Here is a 17619-nt window from a genome sequence, read left to right as displayed (position 1 = left end):
GTAGGGTCTGGGTCTGTTGTGGTAATTCCAGTGCCTACCTCACCAAGTTGTTAAGAGGAATAAATGAGTTAGTATTTGTAAAGCATTTAAAACAGTGCCTGGCACTAATACGGTAACTATATTGGTGTTCGTTAAATAAATACAGAAGGCAGTGGCTAATATTAATGTCAGTTTTATTAACAGGTATACAACTTTGAGGCATCCTCATTTCCAGGGTTAACTGTTGAAACATTGATCACTGAGCAGACAATGCCTCTGATCCTTAATAAAATATTAGAGGTGGTATCTCTGGTACCTGAAACCCCTTGTCTCTGATCATAAGTATTCCCTGCCTCATTGTTGCATGTTCAGCTGAGATTTCAATGTCCAAATTGTTCATCTCCTGTAGATCTTGAAATACTTGTTAGTGCTTTAAAATCAGGCTTAATTGTGAGTTCTCATACCTTTTCAGGCTTCCCATTTAAAACCAAAATGCTATAGCAGAGCTGAAGAGGTAAGGTATACCTTTGGCATATCTGGTCTCAGGGAAAACAAGAGAAAATGAATCAAATCTATATTAATTAGGATTCTGAAATTTCAAATGGAGACTGGTGAGTCTCCCTTTGAAGCCAAGTCTCCAACTATTTTTGCTTCTGGCAGGTTGGCATTTAGGTGGGATGGTTCTGTTTGAAAGCTTCAGCTTTGTGTGAATTGTTTTTAACAGGCTAATGTTATTTTCCTACAGTTTGCAGCATTGATGTGGGTATTTACCTATGTTGGTGCCTTGTTCAATGGTCTGACACTACTGATTTTGGGTAAGTTGACAATACGATTTGAACAAAAAGCTGCACAATAAGGGAAGATTGTGTGCAGGAGCTTAGAGACACTTTGGTGGAGAAAATGCTTACATCGTAGGGAAGATGTTTGAGGTCTTTAAATAAGTTGCTGATACTGATATTGTAGATTTGATTGCTACTTTAATTCCTAAATGCTTCAGTCAACAGTGATAAACCAGATGGGGGCTAGCCTCACCTGATGGTGCAGCCCTAAATTAGACTAACATGGGATACCTGTATTTTATAAGGTCTGTGGGACTTGATATTGTAGATTTAATTGCTACTTTAATTCCTAAAGAATGCTTCAGTCAACAGTGATAAACCAGATGGGGGCTAGCCTCACCTGATGGTGCAGCCCTAAATTAGACTAACATGGGATACCAGTATTTTATAAGGTCTGTGGGACTTGATTTCCAGCTAGGAGTGGTTCGTGCCTCCATTCCTCTAGTGTGGCTCCCCACCAACAGGAGCCTCCAGGAGAAGCTTGGGTCTTTAACCATTCATTAGGAACGCTGCCTGTTAAGATGGCTTTTCAGTTTTTCTTCCCTAAATCATACCACTCTGTTTTAAAGGTTGTGTATTTTCTTTTTCAGCTCTAATTTCACTCTTCAGCGTTCCTGTTATTTATGAACGGCATCAGGTAATTTCTTAACTGTAGATTTCGGAATTCAAGCCCTACTGTATTACCTAAACAAATCTATCAGTACCAGTTTCCAAAGCCTTATAAAAATGAAAAAGGTGGTGTCTGAAGCCTTTATTAAGCCTTTAATTTGCTGAATATAGTAATGGTTAATAAGATTCTTTAGCAATGTTAATTTTCTAGTAACTCCTTTCCACCTCTCTTGCAGGCGCAGATAGATCATTATCTAGGACTTGCAAATAAGAGTGTTAAAGATGCTATGGCTAAGTAAGTATTTAAAATCCACTTTTTTTTTTCCCACTAAGAATAAAGTGTGCTGGACTTGGAGAATTCATCTTATAGGCCTAGTCAGTAGCAAATCTTAATCATAACTAAAAAGTGCAACAGCGTTGCCAAAGGATTTTTGTCTATGTTCAGATCATTGCTGTGTTTGCTCTGTGTTGTATTTAAGGCTTTTTAAAGTCTAATTCAGGAGGCAAGGTGGCAAAAATACAGCTTACAGTTTGACAGTCCTTGTAGAAGCTGAGCACTATAATATACAAGTAGTTCTTGAAGCACAGCACTGTTAAATACTTAAAAATATTTCCATTGACCTTTTTTCCTACCTTTTTCACTTGTAGAATCCAAGCAAAAATCCCTGGATTGAAACGCAAAGCTGAATGAAAAAGCCAGAGATCATAAACACTAGGGGTTTGAAAGGGGATATTCATTCGATTACATGGGGGAGGGTCAGGGAAGAAGGAAACCTTGACATTGCAGCTTCACAGATCTTTATTTTTAGCAATGCGGTGTCTGAGGAAAAATTACCTGTCTTGACTGCCATGTGTTCATCATCTTAAGTATTGTAAGCTGCTATGTATGGAATTAATTAAACCGTAATATTTGTTTTTCCTATTTGAGGCACTGGTGAATAAAAAAGATCTGAGAAAGCTGTATGTTACACTCTGTGGCAGGTAGTCTTGCTGTTGTTTTTTGGGGGGGAGGGGGTCGCAGAGAAAGTGGAGCTGAAAAAAATAATCCTTCTCACAGTTTGTGCACTGTGTATGGTCTGTGTAGATTGATGCAGATTTTCTGAAATGAAACGTTTAGACGAGATCATACCACTAAAGCAAGAGTGAAAAAGCTTGCCTTCCTGGTATGTTCTAGGTGTATTGTGAATTTTACTGTTATATTAATTGCCAATATAAGTAAATATAGATTATATATATATCTATATATAGTGTTTCACAAAGCTTAGACCCTCCCCTCCGGCTGCCGCACAGTGCGCGGTATCTCAGAGAGTCCCCGGTTACATGTGTATAGTTCCAAAGCACATAAGCTAGAAACAGAAAATCCATTTCTAGGAGCACTACCATCTGTTTTCAACATGAAGCAATGCCATGCACATAGTAAACTTCACCGCACAGACTTCCTGTAGTTCATTTTGTGATAAACTCGGAATCTCCGGACTGAATCTAATGCTTCCAAAAACGTTGTTTGCAAATATCAAAACTTGTTATGCAAAAAATTATAAAATGAAGATTTATACATTTGTGGTTTAAGCTGTACTGAATCTGTGGAATGCCTTGTGAACTGTAAAAGCAAAGTATCAATAAAGCTTATAGACTTAAAGGATGTTGGGTATTTTGGTTCCGTGAAATGGCAGCAGCTTCAGAGGAAACACCGAGGAGCCTTGGCTTCAGCTGGGGAGAGGGGGCCGCACTCAGGAAGCCTGCCCGCGCGTGCGCCAGCTGTGTTTACATGATCCCATTTATCGGACACGTAACCAACATGTTTTCAAATGATGTATTTCTTGTACTTTGCTAATTGAAAATAAATTCATGCACCAATATTTTAACATATAGTAGAACACAGTGCAGGATTTATGAACATACATAAAATCATACCATAGAAATGCTTACAAATAAGATTTACGAAGTTTCTTGACATAGACACTATTGCTCTTTAAATATAGTTGTACATATCCTCATTGATCAATTTATTCTTCCACATGGTTATTTCAATGCAAGGGCTGATTATTATGAAAGGTCAGTGGTACAGCAGAGGCAGACATGGCCATCACTCAGCATCACCAGTCACATGGTTACAGAAAACAGGACTGCACAGGGGCTCAAACTGGGGACCCAGCAGCCTCTCAGGAGATTAATGTAAGGCATTCATAACTGGGCATATAAAAATAGCTTCGTGAGTGATCTAATCCACTTAGAATGCGGAAGCACTTCCGGGGTAAATGTTAGTCTATTTAATTGAAAATGCTTCATTTCACCTTTCTCTAAACTGGTAACTGCAAATAGCCAGGAACTCAAGCCCCAGAATTTGGCTTCACCGACGGGAAAGACTAATCCGTGTATGTGTGCTCGGAGTCCCCAGTCACTCACCAGCCTTCCTCGCGGTGTGTGCGGCCTGCCCTTCCTGGGGTCAGCGGTGAGCCAAGTGTGAAGTGTGACTGAGGCCAGGTAGGGGTCTTCTGCTTAGTATTGTTCAGGTCATATTTTCTGTCATCCAGCTAGCTCTGAGGAACTCTTAAGATAGCTTATTTTGTTTTATAATCTTAACCAAATATTGTTTGGGTTTAGGAATTTGTTCAGCAGAGATTTTTTTTCTTTCTTTTTATGTGGACTTGACCTATATAGCTCACATGAACAAATCCATGGGGTCACGTCAGCCTCACTGTGGGGGTGGTAGACCCAATGCAGCCTTGGGTCACCTCATTTATTGCCATTTTAGGACTAAGGGCTCATCCTTCCAGATCCACTTGAGATTTTTTTTCCCCCACCCTCCCGCTCTGTTTTGTGGTAGTTGTGTATTTTACTTATGTTTGGATTTTGTAGGTTTGGCACTAAACGGTGAAAACCCATTTCTACCCCCTCCCTCCAGAATTAATTTCTTTGCTGCTCACCCGCCACTCTTTCCCAAGCAGGTAACTGATGTCTTGCATTTAGGAAGCCGGGACATAAACACATGACATGGGTGACAGACCAGGAATCTGTTAAGGGTCCTGTAGCCCTCCTCAGTTTTGAAGTTTTAGCACCATATGTAGAAAGGAGAAAAATTGTGGGAGGTGAGACAGCAGCCCACACAACTGGTAACTTTCAAAGGCACTTAATGGATATAAAACTCTGCAAATGAAACATTAAAAAATTAAGTTTCTCAACTTGTTTATACATGGCTCATTTGGTTTTGAAAGCTAAATGTGGAGAACTGAGGCTATCAATAGTTCTAGTGCTTAGGTGCACCTAACTGAAGCTGTCTTATTCAACTCATTGGTAAAAATGAATATTTTTAAAGTATATAGAAACAATAGCAAAACATCTTTTGTAAAAGTTTTGGTGCAAATTAAAAGCTACATATTGGTTAGGGTTAACTGAGGCTTTGAATTTGGTCAGCGGGCTACATTATCAGAATTTTTTGTCAGTGTGGTTAGTACGTTGTCTCAGGAACAGAGGCAAGGACTCCTCTCATGTGAGAACTGACCTTAGCGTCACAGTTTCGCAGAGGATGGAGCTGTCACCCCGCTTTGCTGGCGCGTGACACTCGTGTGGCCTGCAGCGCGGTGGGCCTGGGCCAGCAGCTGGCGGCACAGAGGGGCCCTGAAGTGCCTCCGTGGTGGCTGGGCAGGGTGGGGGGAGCAGCAGCAGCAAGAAAGAGGTTTCTGGCATTTACAGACACCGCCATACAAACACACTGAAAAAGCAGACCAGACATTCATCTTGCATGGCTGGACATCCTCGTCCTGTCCAGTGACCAAAAGCAATCCTACCAAGGGCTCCAGAGTCGAGCTCAGGGGATGTACTGGGCATCATGATTTCAATTTCTAAAGACAAACCAGGGATCTTGCCACCAATTAAAGATCTGCTTTTTAAAAATGGCTTATTGTATTTTGTTTGGCTTGACTCTTTCGACAGCCCAAGTGTGCTGAATGTAAGGACTTTCGGCAACTTGACGCTATCTCTTATGTTCCTACTGACAAGGTTTTATCAGTCCACTTGAGTAGGAGAGCCCTTTCTAGTGTGTAGGAGAGCCAGGGATCGGAACAGCTCCCGTGGCGACAAAGGCCCAGGGGTCCTGCATTCTACGGGTTACTTCCAAGCCTTTCAGAGCAGTCAGCAGGCGCCTCAGCACTCCCACACCGGGGTGGCCAGTTCACTTAGTCTTCTGAGCGCTAGCCTGCTCCTGGTCGGGCGGGTGTGGTTCTCAGTGGGTGTTTCCACTCGGCAGGGAGCGGCTGGCAGGGTGACCACAAGGGCACTCCGTGCCAGCCGCTGGTGGCACCGCCAGCCGGAGACCGTACCCTCCCACAGGCCATCAGAGAGCATCTTTGGGGGCCGCTTTTGGCACCACCCTTGCGGATAGGAACTGGGTTGACATTCACCACAGGTGCCTCTTCCACAACCTCTCAGACCACTACAAATAGCTGGATTGCGGTATTTCTTCTTTATCCCCCTTCCCCCCTAACAAGAGTTTTGCTTAGGCTGAAATGAAACCAAAATTCATGTTGCCGTAAAGCCCTTCAACTATGGTAGAGGTGAAGAATGAGGTGTAGGGACAACCTCATCCTGCTCATCCACAATCCAAATAAGGAATGCCCTTGGAGGGACAAGAGGAAGGGGACTTGGAAATGCTGCAGAGGCTGAAGTCTCTGGAGCAGGCTGGCAGGGGTCCTTCCAAATCACTGGGAGGCCAGTCGTGCCTCACAACCCTGGACCTGTCTTACGCCGAGCAGCAGTTAAGGTCAAAAGCAGCCCTGTCCAAACAGCTGGCTGAGGTACTGCTGCTGCTAACTAGCACTGGGCCTAATGGCTTCAATTCTCATCTGATCTCATGTAGAATCAGGGAACACCCGTGTTTCTCAGGGTGACTGAGGCTTGCTACTATTTTTAAACATCTCTTGGTTGGGGATGAATCGTCTTAAGAACTCTGACGATCAGTCTGAAGTTAGGAGTTAAAAGACCTACGGATCATACGCAAGGATGCCGTGGACTGTCCCCAAAGCAGCCATCTTGGGCCCCTCACCCCCACCAACCCCCACTCATTCCCTTCTACACAGCAGCGCTTGGAGTAACACCTGTGCCCTCCCCTTCTCACCAAGCCCCAGATAGCTCCACTAGGGTTGGAGTTTTGGGTTGGGAGTCATCAGAGACTAAAGACCATACTTGAAAAGTCTTTGTCTTCATTAGGATGGCAGCCCCTCCCTGTGATCCTGGGAGATGCTGAGCTGACCCCCAGGACACCTGATGTGGGGACGGGGAGACAGAGTACCAGCCAGGCCCGGAGAGTCCGAGCCAGGTCCGTCAGGGTCCTACCTGCAGTCATCTCCTCCAGTGCTGACCACATACTTGTCATCATGAGAGAAACGGATGTTCGTCACGTGAGCAGAGTGGCCAAAGTAACGCTTATGTTTGGCCTGTGAGCAAAAGTGAACAGAGACAGCTGAGAGACTCTGCCCCTCCCAGCAACCACAGACCACTTCCAGGACTCCCATCTCCCCTCGAGAATCATCTGCACTCCTGTCATTCCCATTTGGCCTGGACATCTCTGTTAGCCAGTCTTTCGCCGACTGGCTTTCCCTTCCATTGTTGCCCAAGGTGGACGATTTGTACACCTTTCATCCTCCTCTCCCCACCCCCAGGCTTCCAGGCCCTCCCCTCCAGAGGGAGGTGAAACAGTTAGGGGTCACCAAATCTCTACAGGGCCGGAACAAGTTTCCTCTTATTCTAGGTCCTAGAAAGCTGTCTGAGTGCGGCCCGCACTGCCTGTAGCCTGCAGAAGGAAAGAGCCTGGAGGCAGTGCGGGGGGGTGGGGGGGGCACGCCAGAGAAGACTCACAAATTTCTCTGTGCATGGAAAATCAAAGAGCTTCACTAGCCCAAAGTCATCTCCGGTGACAATGTTGAGGCCAGCATGGGTCACACAAGCGCAGTTGACGTCAGCCTTGTCTGCATTTCGTGGCCAGATGCCAATGACTTCATCCCCCAGAATGCTATTTGAACAAGCAGAAGTGTGAGAGGAGACAGAGGAAAGGCTTCCGGGAGTCAAGCATCCTCTCCCAGGGATAAGAGGGAGAGAGGCCTATTTGGCATTATTCGCTATGTCCATGTGGCTCTTCTGTCTCCTCCCGCTCTGTGCACTTACCTTCATTCTTAACTGTTCTGCTCTGCTGCAGTCCCTTCCATCCCAAAAGGAAAGTTACCCATCTTTGATTCTCTCCCTGGCCCCTCTAGTCCTTCCTGACTGGGGGCCTGCTGGGGCACCTTCAAGCTCACAGCCTGGTGGCGTCCCTTCCCTTGAACTGCCAAGGCCCTCCTCCTCAGCTTAAGTGGCCTTGGTGGCTGCCCAGTGCCTGCTGGTGACTGGAGGGCCTCCGGGTGTTGCATGACAGAGTGAGCTGTGGAGCTGGGGGGAGGCCCTAAACCAGGAGCTGGAAGACCATTTCCCATGGCACTTGTTGGTTGAGGTGGGGCCCTGGGAAGATTATGCAAAAGGAGGTACTTTGCATTTCAAAAGCCCCAGTCGGAACAAAGCACTGGCCCCTAGAAGCCTTCTGCCAACAACCACCCCCACCCTCAAAGACAAGACATCTCCATCTGTGAGCTTCTTCACATCCTGGCCATAAGCCAACTTGGAGATGGAGCCTAGCACAAGAGACACCCTTGTGACCTTCTCCTTAAGAAGTGTTTTCCTCTAGTCACCTTGTCCAGGAGGCCCAGGTGATCTTCTCGATGACCGTGGCTTCAGTGACCTGCTTTCCCAGGGGGACCTCATGCACCTGGCGCTTATAGGCCCCTGTCGACACCTGTAAGCAGAAGGCAACCTTGTCCATCAACCATCTCTCCAGTTCAAAGGACTCCCCTTTCCCCAGGACTTTTCAACAGCTTTTCAACAAATCCAAGTTCAGCCTGAGGCTGCAAAGCCCATGGTCAACCTGCAGCAAAATTCACATGAGCAGGAAGGACATTTTCCCATTCATTTTCTGGCTTTTTTTCCAAGTCCTAAGGCGGTGGTTCCCCAAATGTGGTTTCTGACCAGTAGCAGCATCTAGAAAACTGTTGGAAATACATACTCCTGGGTGCCTGCACCCGACACTTGGAGAGTGGGGTCCAGCAATCTGTTTTAACCAAGCCTCCAGAGGATGTCTGATGCTCCAAGTTTGGGAATCCCTGTTCTGAGAAACAGGTCCTTTGGGACAGAGATGGGCGAGTTTTCTCATGGACAGCAACTGACGTGGATGATTTCTAAAGCATCTAGGACCTGACCCTTTCTTCTATGGGAATAGTCTGGGGGAGAGAACCATCTTCCAGAAAATCTGCAGCCCCTTCTACCCCTGCGGTGTCTCTAGCCTGGCCACCCTGGGTTTTTGTGCTGTTCACGGAATGTGCCGAGATCTTCCCCGCCTCAGGGCCTTCATACAGATGGCCCGGAAACACGTTCCCGCCTCTCTTTGTTGGCTAACTCCTCCACATCCCACAGACCTCAGCCTAAATATCACTTGTGTGGCGAGGAAGTGAATCTAAATTCGGCGCCTATGAAATGCTCCCACAGCACCCCATACTTTTTCTTCCCAGCACATAATCACGATTTGTAATTATACGTATATTTGGTGATGATCTGTGTACCGCTTTTCTTCTCCATTACGGGGCAAGCTCCAGGAGAGCTGGGAGCAGGCCCACTCTGTCCACCCGAAAGCCTAACACGGCGCCTGGTCCAGTAGACGCTCCAACGACGGATGGGTCCCCTCTCATTTCACGGCAGGTGTCCACTCCAGGCCAGCTCCCTAACACCTAATGTTTGTCCAGAGTGCTGGCTAAGACACCATTCTCTTTTCAGCTCTGAGTCCCAAAGGTGAGGCCTCTCTTCAGCCCTTCCCACCCGTCTGTTCCCCCAGGAGAACGAGGAGCCTCCACTCCAGGCCCAGAGCTCAGGTCCCCAGTGTGGACGGGCCACGCTACCCCAGAGGTGGAACTGAAATGAATAGAGACAAGAAGCCACAGGGCTTGGGGGGAGAAGTGGATTAGGGCTTCTGCTGTCTGCACTTCTTACTGAAGGACACTACTTCTTAAAACTCTAGTCCTTCAACATTCTTAAATTCTCTAGGCCTCTGGCCTTTCCTTAATAAAGTTGGGGGAAAGTAACAGGGCAGAGGGGGTTCCTGTGGAGAGGAAGTCAGGGCACAGCCCAGCGCAGAGGCACTCAGCTACCATAAGCCACCACCGTCGTTGCTGTTGCCGATATTATTAGTATTAGTACTACTACTACTACTACTACTACTATTATTATTACCATTATTATTATTATTATTATTATTATTGGTTGCCCTGGAGAGCAGCAAGGCTGGAACATACCTGGATATATCTGCCATCCGCCGAAAAATCCATCTGGATGACAAAACTTGGAATATCTTTGCAGTAGCCAATGCGATTCAGGCTTGTGCCTTGAGTGAGGTCATAGAAGTCAACTGTGTGTTCTGAAGAACCAACGGCTAAGAATCTGCTGTCTGGGCTGATTCTAGAAATGGCAATCCGAGAGCATGGTCAGTGAGAAGGGCTGTCCGGGCTGGTCAGGCGTGAGGTCTGCGCTGGGAGGGGCCTCCCAGGTTCCCAGGAAGCGAGCTCTCCCTTCCTGACTCACAGCTACCTTCTCTGACATTCTAGGGAATTCAGCACTTTCTCTGGGTCCACTCCCATGGCAGGAAGGAAACGGATGCAGTCTTAGGTAGCAGGGCATGGCATGTATGGTTTTTACTCGGTAAAAGCCCCCATGGTAGTTAGCAAAGACATGGCTGAGGGCTCACCTGGGAGTCTCCTGTCACAGCCGGCGCTGAAAGGGTCCCCCTCCCAACCGGCTCTCCAGCCCAGCCCTGCCCCTTCCAGAGTGGGAAACGCCATTCGCCATTCTCCCTGCCCAGACCACCTGCTATGTACCTGATATCTTGGATAGCAGATTTCCGGTCTCGTTTCTTCCCCCAGACTTTGAGGCTGTTCACCAGCAAGATGACGAACTCGCCATTCTTCATGCCGATGGCCACCATCTCCCCATCGGGGCTGTAGGCTGCACACCTGGCCGCGTGGCCCAGGTTCACCTTGTTAAGCAGCTTCTGCGTGGACACAGAGGAACTTGCCCTGAGCCCCCGCCGCCTGGGCTGGTCTCCCCAGGGAAGCCCGCCCCCAGGCCGGCGCGCTTGGGCTGCCCCTGCCGCTGCGGGGCCTCTGGACCTCCTGCGCCTTCGAGAAGCCGAGGCGGCCAGCATGCCCGAAGCAGAACAGCCCGGGAGACAACACGCGTCAGGGCAGCGCTGGGTGAATTCTTCCCTAAGGGGCCTGGGTGGCGGTGCCGTGGGCTCCGCAGGGCGCCGCAGCTCTGCCCAAGGGTGCCGGTGAGCCGTGAGCCTGGTCGCCTTCGGAGCAACCGGCCCCGCGGGCTCCGACTGGCCCCCGTCCTGCTCAGGGAGGAGAGTTGGAGCTTCGGCGCCTGGCGGTTCGAATCCCGAATCCTGGCTGTCACTAGCCAGCGCGGCTGCGGCAGTAACTCCCGCGTGTCCCCTCGGAAAGAAGGCGCCGACACTGCTCAGCCGAGTAATTATGACCCTTAACGTGACCAGAACGGCCATGGTTCGGCTCTGGCATACCCGTTCTTTCATCCTTATGCCAAAAATAGGAAATGTTGACTGGCTATTTTGTGATGAGCCCAGCTGTTGTAGTTTTTAGAACGTAAGTACTTGTTTTACTTATTTTTTAATTTTTAAAAATTTTTGAGAGTGAGAAAGAGACAAAGCGTGTGAGCAAGCTGGCGGGGGTGGGGGGAGGCACAGGGAGGGCGGGGGGAGAGGGGCAGAGGGAGAGAGAGAGAGAGAGAACTCCAAGCAGAGTCCACGCCTGGCACAGAGCCCAGTGTGAGGCTCAGTCCCACCACCGGAGGATCACGATCTGAGCCAAAAGCAAGAGAGGGACGCTTAACCCACTGAGCTTCCCACGTGCCCCTAACTACTTGTTTTAATACCAGATAAGATTTGGTAACAATAATCCCCCACCCCGACTACTCTGCTGTTTTTTTACTCAAGATGAATTTTTTTATTTTAATTTTTTCCCCCAAGCTCCAAGAGGAACTTTGGTGGGATTTTGATTGACATGTTCCATTTGGGAACATCAGATGTTTCAAATCATTTTTAGTCTTCCCTTCCAGGAGAGACATATCTCTTTATTTTTAAGGTTTTGTGGACTTTCTACAAGAGAAAAGTAATTTTCAGCTTATTCCTCTACTATAGCTATGGATGGATATGCAGCTACCCATCGCTGCACTGGGTGTGTGGGGGTGGCCCTTTCGTTATTAGGCTTCCTAACTTAATCGCTGACCTGCCATGTCCCCCATCTCTGGCCTGACCCTGGCCAAACCTCACCTCCCTCCAGGCTCCGGCCAGACCCACCTGCGGGCATCCGAGCCCAGGCAGAGAGGGCCCCTCACCTTGTCAGCCAGGTCCCAGATGCGGGCTGTGCCGTCGTTGCTGGCGGAGATGAAGATGTCCTTGGAGGGGTGTGTGGCCAGGCCCCAGATCTCCCCTTCCATGTGTCCATCAATTAGGATGTTGGAAGCAGCATTTTTTTCACCAACTTCAATTATTTCTCCATCTTTGGTTCCTACTAAAATTTTTCCCTATTGCAATAAAAACATTAGAAAGAAGACAAATACTGTGTGATCCCACTCCTATGACGTACTCGTCCAAGTCACAGAGAAAAGTCAATGGCGGTTGCCAAGCGCTGGGCGGAAGGGGAAAGGAGCGTGAGCAGTTCATAGGTACAGGGTTTCAATTCTACGAGATAAAGAACTTTCTATGGGTGGCTGGGGGTGACGGTTACCCAGCAATGGGAATGTACTTAATACCGCTGGACAGCCCACCTAAAAATGGCTAAAAGGGTAAATTGTTATGTTATCTATTACTTTGCCACAACTTAAAGTGAAATAATTTCATCATCTACTCAATATCTAGTGGGTGCTCAATGGGCAGACAAATAGATGAAGATATGTAAAAAAGAAGGACAGTCTTTTAAAATACAGATTTTAAAAACTAACTTAAGAACACAATTAGAGCAAACGAGGGGATTGGCTCTGGTGGCAGTGGTACTACCAGGGGACGGGCTGTTCTGTTGTGAACTCAATCGTCTATCCTTTCGTCACCCCCTCACTTTTCCTGTTCCCCCTCAGCCATGGATGAGAGCATCAGCAGAGCTCTCCATCACTGGGTCTCTGCCAGGACATTCCACAGACGGCAAGCTCACTATAGAGCCTGGCAGCCAGTTTCTGCCATTGAACAGCTCAGGTTCTTCCTCGTCTCTCCCTCACACTGAACAAAAACCATCTCTACATGACCTCCAGATTCTGGGCCTCGCTCTGCCTTCAGCCTCCCAGATGTCTCATTACCCTAGTGGATGACTGCCATTGATCTATTTAAAAGCAAAGCTCTCAATTCCTAATTGTGGAGACTCCAAGTCATGTCTGCCCTTTTTTATGGGGAACTTCTAGAAACTAAGTTCTTAGACTGATAATAATTCAAATTCAAAAATATAAACACAGGGTATAAAACAGAGGTTAAGATATATTTTCAAGGACCTCAGAATTTCTTGGGGAATTAAAAAAAAAAAAAGAAAAGAAAAGGAGAAAAGGAACCCACACATCAAGACTAAGATTCTGACTTGTCAGCTCTGGGCAAGAGCCTGGACATACCTATTTAAACACAACACAAGACCAACAACAAAAAAACCACCCCTGTAGTTGTTTCTGATACTCAGCCCAGGTATGACTTGAAAAGCCATGACTTGGAGTCACAGTTTGATGGCCCCTTCCTGCCCCCTTCCTGCCCATGTAACTGTGGGCATACACAAATTATTGACTATCTCTGAGCCTATAGTAATAATATTATCTGTAATAGCAGGAACTACCATCCAGTGAATGTGGCTATGAGGCAGGCATAAGGAAAGGCACCCTGCATTATAATGCATGTGATCCTCACAACAACACATGTACCAGAACAGAGGGGCTAAGTAACGGACCCAAGGTCACACAGCCAACACTACTCAGAAGTGTTGGATTCTGCTAAGACAACTCCCCCCAGCAGGGCAAGTCCCACCTCAGAGGCTCATTTTAAGGATTCAACAATGTAGCACGGGGAACGTGTCAGGCTCAACTATCACTTGGCCCCCAGGAAGACAGCTCGGGGCAGACCGGCCCAGCCCACTCACTTTGCCCCGGCACACAGAGCGCACACACTCCACCAGCTGTCCCGTCTCCAGCTGGAAGGCCCTGCAGCGCTTCATCTCCTGGTCCCACAGCTTCACAGCACCTCCTTCTTTGGTCCTAAAAAGGATCAAGAGGTACTTAGCATGATGGGCCACGTCCTAAGACTTGCCTGTGACACCCTAGGCCCCCTGCTCCAACATCAAGGTCACAACCACTGGGGCCCAGCAGGACAGACCCTCCAGGGTGGCCTCTTTCTCGGCCCCACCCCCACCGATGGGTGTTTACAACCTTTTGGACTGGCAGGTTTCCTAGAATACTTTCAAAGGCTGCTAAGGTAGAAGGAAAGAGAATTGTAGTCCAAAAAGTCAAACCATGTTGTTATCTGATCAAACACGAAGGGAAATGCTTCTCTGTTTTTCTGCTTCACTCTCGCGTCTCTGTTCCCACGGGAACTTCGCTCCCCTCCTCCCCATCCTCCCGTACCCCAAGGAGCTACGGAGACGAACACGTGGGGATCAGCACAGCTGCCCCGGTGGACCATGAAACCACCTCTTCCCGCCTCTGACCTATACTTCTGAAAGTTTTGACCTAGGGCCCTCCTGGAGGAAGGGGAGACTGATCTCCCTGCTGCAGAAGAAAAGAGGGGAGGATGAAAATTTGCATTCTCTCCCAGTGGGCAGTGCTTCTGGCACTCTCTCCCAAGACAATAAGACAATAAGAGAAAACCAGCTGCCCCAGAGGAGTTTCAGCTTACGGCCGCTCTTTGCCACCAGTCACTATGAGTCCATCCCGAAGGGTCGTGTACATTGTGAAGACGGGGCCTGTGTGTGCCTTGGCCACCAGCCGGATGAGGAAGTGGTCCTTCCACACGTAGACGTCTCCATTGATGGCACCCGTGAAAGTGAGGTTGTTCTGTAAACAAAGGGACACCTTCTACACCAGGACACTCGTAGCCGCTCTCAAGAGGGTCCCCTCCCAGCCACCTGCTCCTTGCTTGGGGAACCAGAGCTAGAGAAACACAAACACACGCTCAAATTGACCCTCTGTGCTAAGGAAAGGCAAAAGACTCGACAGGAGATGACCATGAGGCACCTATGATAAAATCACCCAGCCCTGAAATTCACTTTCCTGAGTTGCTTTGGGGCATTAGACTTCCCCATGTGCACGTCTGCATGTAAATGAACTTCCATCCTGGGGTGGATACATCCCCAGATGACTACAGAGTAAGGGGTATGGGGCAGGACTCCAGCCAAACTTTCCCGGGCTCGTGAACAAGGTGCAGAACCAAGAGTTGGCTAGGTTTCAGAATGTCCCCAGAGGAGCCTGCACAGCCCACACAAGGGGTCGGTTGGGACATGTGTGGCACAAGAAGGCTAGGGGGAAGCGGGAGGCTGTCCAGGGGGGCATCATTCCCATGCCCTCTGCACCTAACCCGGGCCTGACAGGCTTGCAAGTCAGTCTGCCTCTACAATGATGAAGCTCCTGCCCTGAGTGACTGGGGGGCCTACGTTTTGGAATGAATATTTTTGAGGGGAAAAATACAGTCAGCTCACCTGGCTATACTAAGGAAAAGGAATAATGGTTGCAAGTGAGCCAATAAAGGAGAAAATGGGGACGTAGGTTTCTTGTTTTTTGTAGCTTCGTGCCTATAGGTGCCCCTCATACCCATGCCCAGGGGTCAGGGTCCCCTCTCATTAAGCTTTTGCTGGAACTCACAGCACCGAAGGCCACGGAGAGCATCGTCTGCATCTTGGCAGCCTCCATGGACCCGATGACCCCCTTCTTGTAAAGCAGGGCGCTGCCTGCCAGGGTCCAGAATTTCATATGTTTGACCCCGACAGACACAAATTGGGTGTCTGAGTCGGGGCGAAATTCCACCACAAAGATGCGCTCCAGGTGACCCCCTCGGCTGGCAACCTTGGCACCTGTATGGGTGAGAGATTCTGATAAGGGGGCGTCTTCCCACACTCTGGCCAGGCCCTGAAGCACAGCTCAGGACGGCGCTCCAACCCAGCAAGGCCCAGGGAACACTGCAGATGTTCCTTCTTCCTCGACAGCACCCGCCTAGCCTCAGACACTGCTCTCAAGGTGGAAAAGAAAGAGGCTGGGAAATTTCCAGAGCACCAGTGCTGCTAACACAATCCCCCATCCCACTCCACCCCCACAGGCCACATCTAGGCACCCATGAACACAGCAGGAAGGGATGGCCCCAGGGTGGAAGCTTCCAGATGAAAGGGCAAAGGGCACCCTTCATTTCCCCACCTCTGATCTCCGAACCCACCACAGGATTCCCACCCACTGGCAGTGGGAATGTAACTGGAGACTCCCATTCCTTTAGACAGTTCTTTATTTCTTCCCAAGATTCTCTGCTTTTACGTTCTTCAAAAAAAAAAGGCCTTCGCATTCCTTTTTCTTTCGTGGTTTTTGGGTTTAAAAATTCTACGTTTAATTACTAGTTGTTTCCTCAACCCTGTTTATGTGTTTGACTCATATGCGGGGCTTTAACATTTGTCCTCAGACAGTCCAAGCTCCACCATTTATTGTTCGAGCAATTTTGGGAAAGTTATTTGAACCTCCTGGTGCCTCAGTTGGCTCATCTGTAATTTGGGGATAATAAGCACTCCCATTTTAGAAGGTGTTGTGAGAATTAAAATGTCTGGGACAAGTGAAGCCCCAAGAGCCAAGCTAGGCACAGCAACTGTCCCGGGAGCGTCGGTGGGTGCTGTGGCCATTCTCCCCGCGTCGGGTCTAGACCGGCCAGCTTCTCTCAGCCTCCAGCTCTCACACATCCGTTTTTACCTCATCATTGCTCTTCAGCCTTTGAGTTTTTAATTTTTAATTTACATTTCTTTCCATTTTCTTCAAATTTATTCTTAATGTTTTAGTTTCAATTTCCTCTTAATTATCTCCTCTTCCTGTTTACTCACATGTATACTTTCTTCCTCCTCTTCACTTAGCATTTAAAAAAAAAATTCCAGTACAGTTAACAGCCAACGTTCTATTAGTGTCAGGGGTACAGTATATGGATTCCACACTTCTGTACATTTCTCAGGGCTCATCACATAAGTGTACTTTTAGTTCTCTTTACCTGTTTCACTGTCTATTTGTCACACGGCTCTCCAGCAGAGTGGCGGTGCTGGATTCTCGTGCAGCTGGGCCTGTGGCCCTCGGCTGCGCCCTCCAGGAGGAGGCCCTTCCCAGGAGCAGCAGGGGGAGACCACACAGTACCGCTCAGGGCATCTGTCTCAAAAACACGTACTTCCCTACCTAGGGCTTGGAGGCTTGAGAACTCCGGTTCCCAAGGATACCATAAACTAAGTTAAAAGACAAATACCACAACGGGAGAAAACATTTGCAACACTTACAGGACAAAGATATATTGTGAGCGATCAGTACAAAAACTACATGTCATAGGAAAACACGAACAACTCTCCCTTCTCCAGCAGAAATAAGGTTCGAAGGGCTGGATTACAGCCGAAGCAATACACACGGGCTGCCAGGGAGATAGAGAATTGTTCTCTGTAGTCATGGGAGAAATGCTGTTTTACTTTGCACCTTCTTCTAAGCCACTGTTTGTTTTTTTTCTGGTCTTACTCCACAGACCCTTCTAATTGTGGGGATGCCTGTGTCCCACCTTGCCCTGGCTTCTACGTTCTAAGTATCAAGGACCTGACAACGTGCATTTTATATAATAAGCTCATTTTGTACTCAACTTTGTTTCTTAACTACACACACACACATACCCTGAGTTCCACAAAAACAGTCCTCCAACAAAAGAATAATAAATAATATGCTCTCTAATGTTAAGAAAAATGTAGATAAACTGCCCTCAAAACTGTATCATCTGTAAACAGGACTTGAAGTGAAGGAAAAACCACACACAATTGGCTCAGAGGAGCTGCTGGTTGGTAAGACATAAGATATTCTTACTGCTCAGAGC

At 48.0% G+C, this 17619-nt stretch overlaps 2 protein-coding genes and 1 long non-coding RNA gene across 11 annotated transcripts in view; 2 read left to right on the top strand and 1 right to left on the bottom strand.

The window, feature by feature from the left end:
* The window catches only part of RTN4 (reticulon 4), a 72639-nt gene extending 69573 nt beyond the window's left edge, over window positions 1–3066 (top strand). For all 4 annotated transcript variants that reach the window (XM_032352136.1, XM_032352137.1, XM_032352138.1 and 1 more), the window contains 4 exons: window positions 725–794; window positions 1409–1455; window positions 1664–1722; window positions 2076–3066. In XM_032352136.1, the coding sequence (XP_032208027.1) occupies window positions 725–794; window positions 1409–1455; window positions 1664–1722; window positions 2076–2118 (219 nt within the window). In that variant the 3' untranslated portion in view covers window positions 2119–3066. The remainder of the gene's footprint in view (window positions 1–724; window positions 795–1408; window positions 1456–1663; window positions 1723–2075) is intronic.
* Window positions 3067–3226: 160 nt separating this feature from the next.
* EML6 (EMAP like 6) overlaps window positions 3227–17619 on the bottom strand; it is a 277855-nt gene continuing 263462 nt past the window's right edge. For all 5 annotated transcript variants that reach the window (XM_032352130.1, XM_032352133.1, XM_032352134.1 and 2 more), the window contains 10 exons: window positions 15396–15604; window positions 14434–14591; window positions 13682–13796; window positions 11910–12098; window positions 10373–10545; window positions 9794–9956; window positions 8144–8247; window positions 7281–7434; window positions 6759–6859; window positions 3227–5139 (listed from right to left, as the gene is read on the bottom strand). In XM_032352130.1, the coding sequence (XP_032208021.1) occupies window positions 5115–5139; window positions 6759–6859; window positions 7281–7434; window positions 8144–8247; window positions 9794–9956; window positions 10373–10545; window positions 11910–12098; window positions 13682–13796; window positions 14434–14591; window positions 15396–15604 (1391 nt within the window). In that variant the 3' untranslated portion in view covers window positions 3227–5114. The remainder of the gene's footprint in view (window positions 5140–6758; window positions 6860–7280; window positions 7435–8143; window positions 8248–9793; window positions 9957–10372; window positions 10546–11909; window positions 12099–13681; window positions 13797–14433; window positions 14592–15395; window positions 15605–17619) is intronic.
* On the top strand, window positions 9950–13687 carry LOC116595584. Of its 2 annotated transcripts, XR_004287750.1 has the most exons (5): window positions 9950–9981; window positions 10103–10180; window positions 10418–11158; window positions 12120–12239; window positions 12648–13687. It is a non-coding gene; the product is annotated as an uncharacterized LOC116595584 (long non-coding RNA). The 2 variants fall into 2 exon arrangements; XR_004287749.1 differs by having other exon boundaries at window positions 9952–10180.

Source organism: Mustela erminea, chromosome 7, assembly GCF_009829155.1.
Source record: "Mustela erminea isolate mMusErm1 chromosome 7, mMusErm1.Pri, whole genome shotgun sequence".
Lineage (NCBI taxonomy): Eukaryota > Metazoa > Chordata > Mammalia > Carnivora > Mustelidae > Mustela > Mustela erminea.
This window is presented reverse-complemented; position numbering and strand designations above follow the sequence as displayed.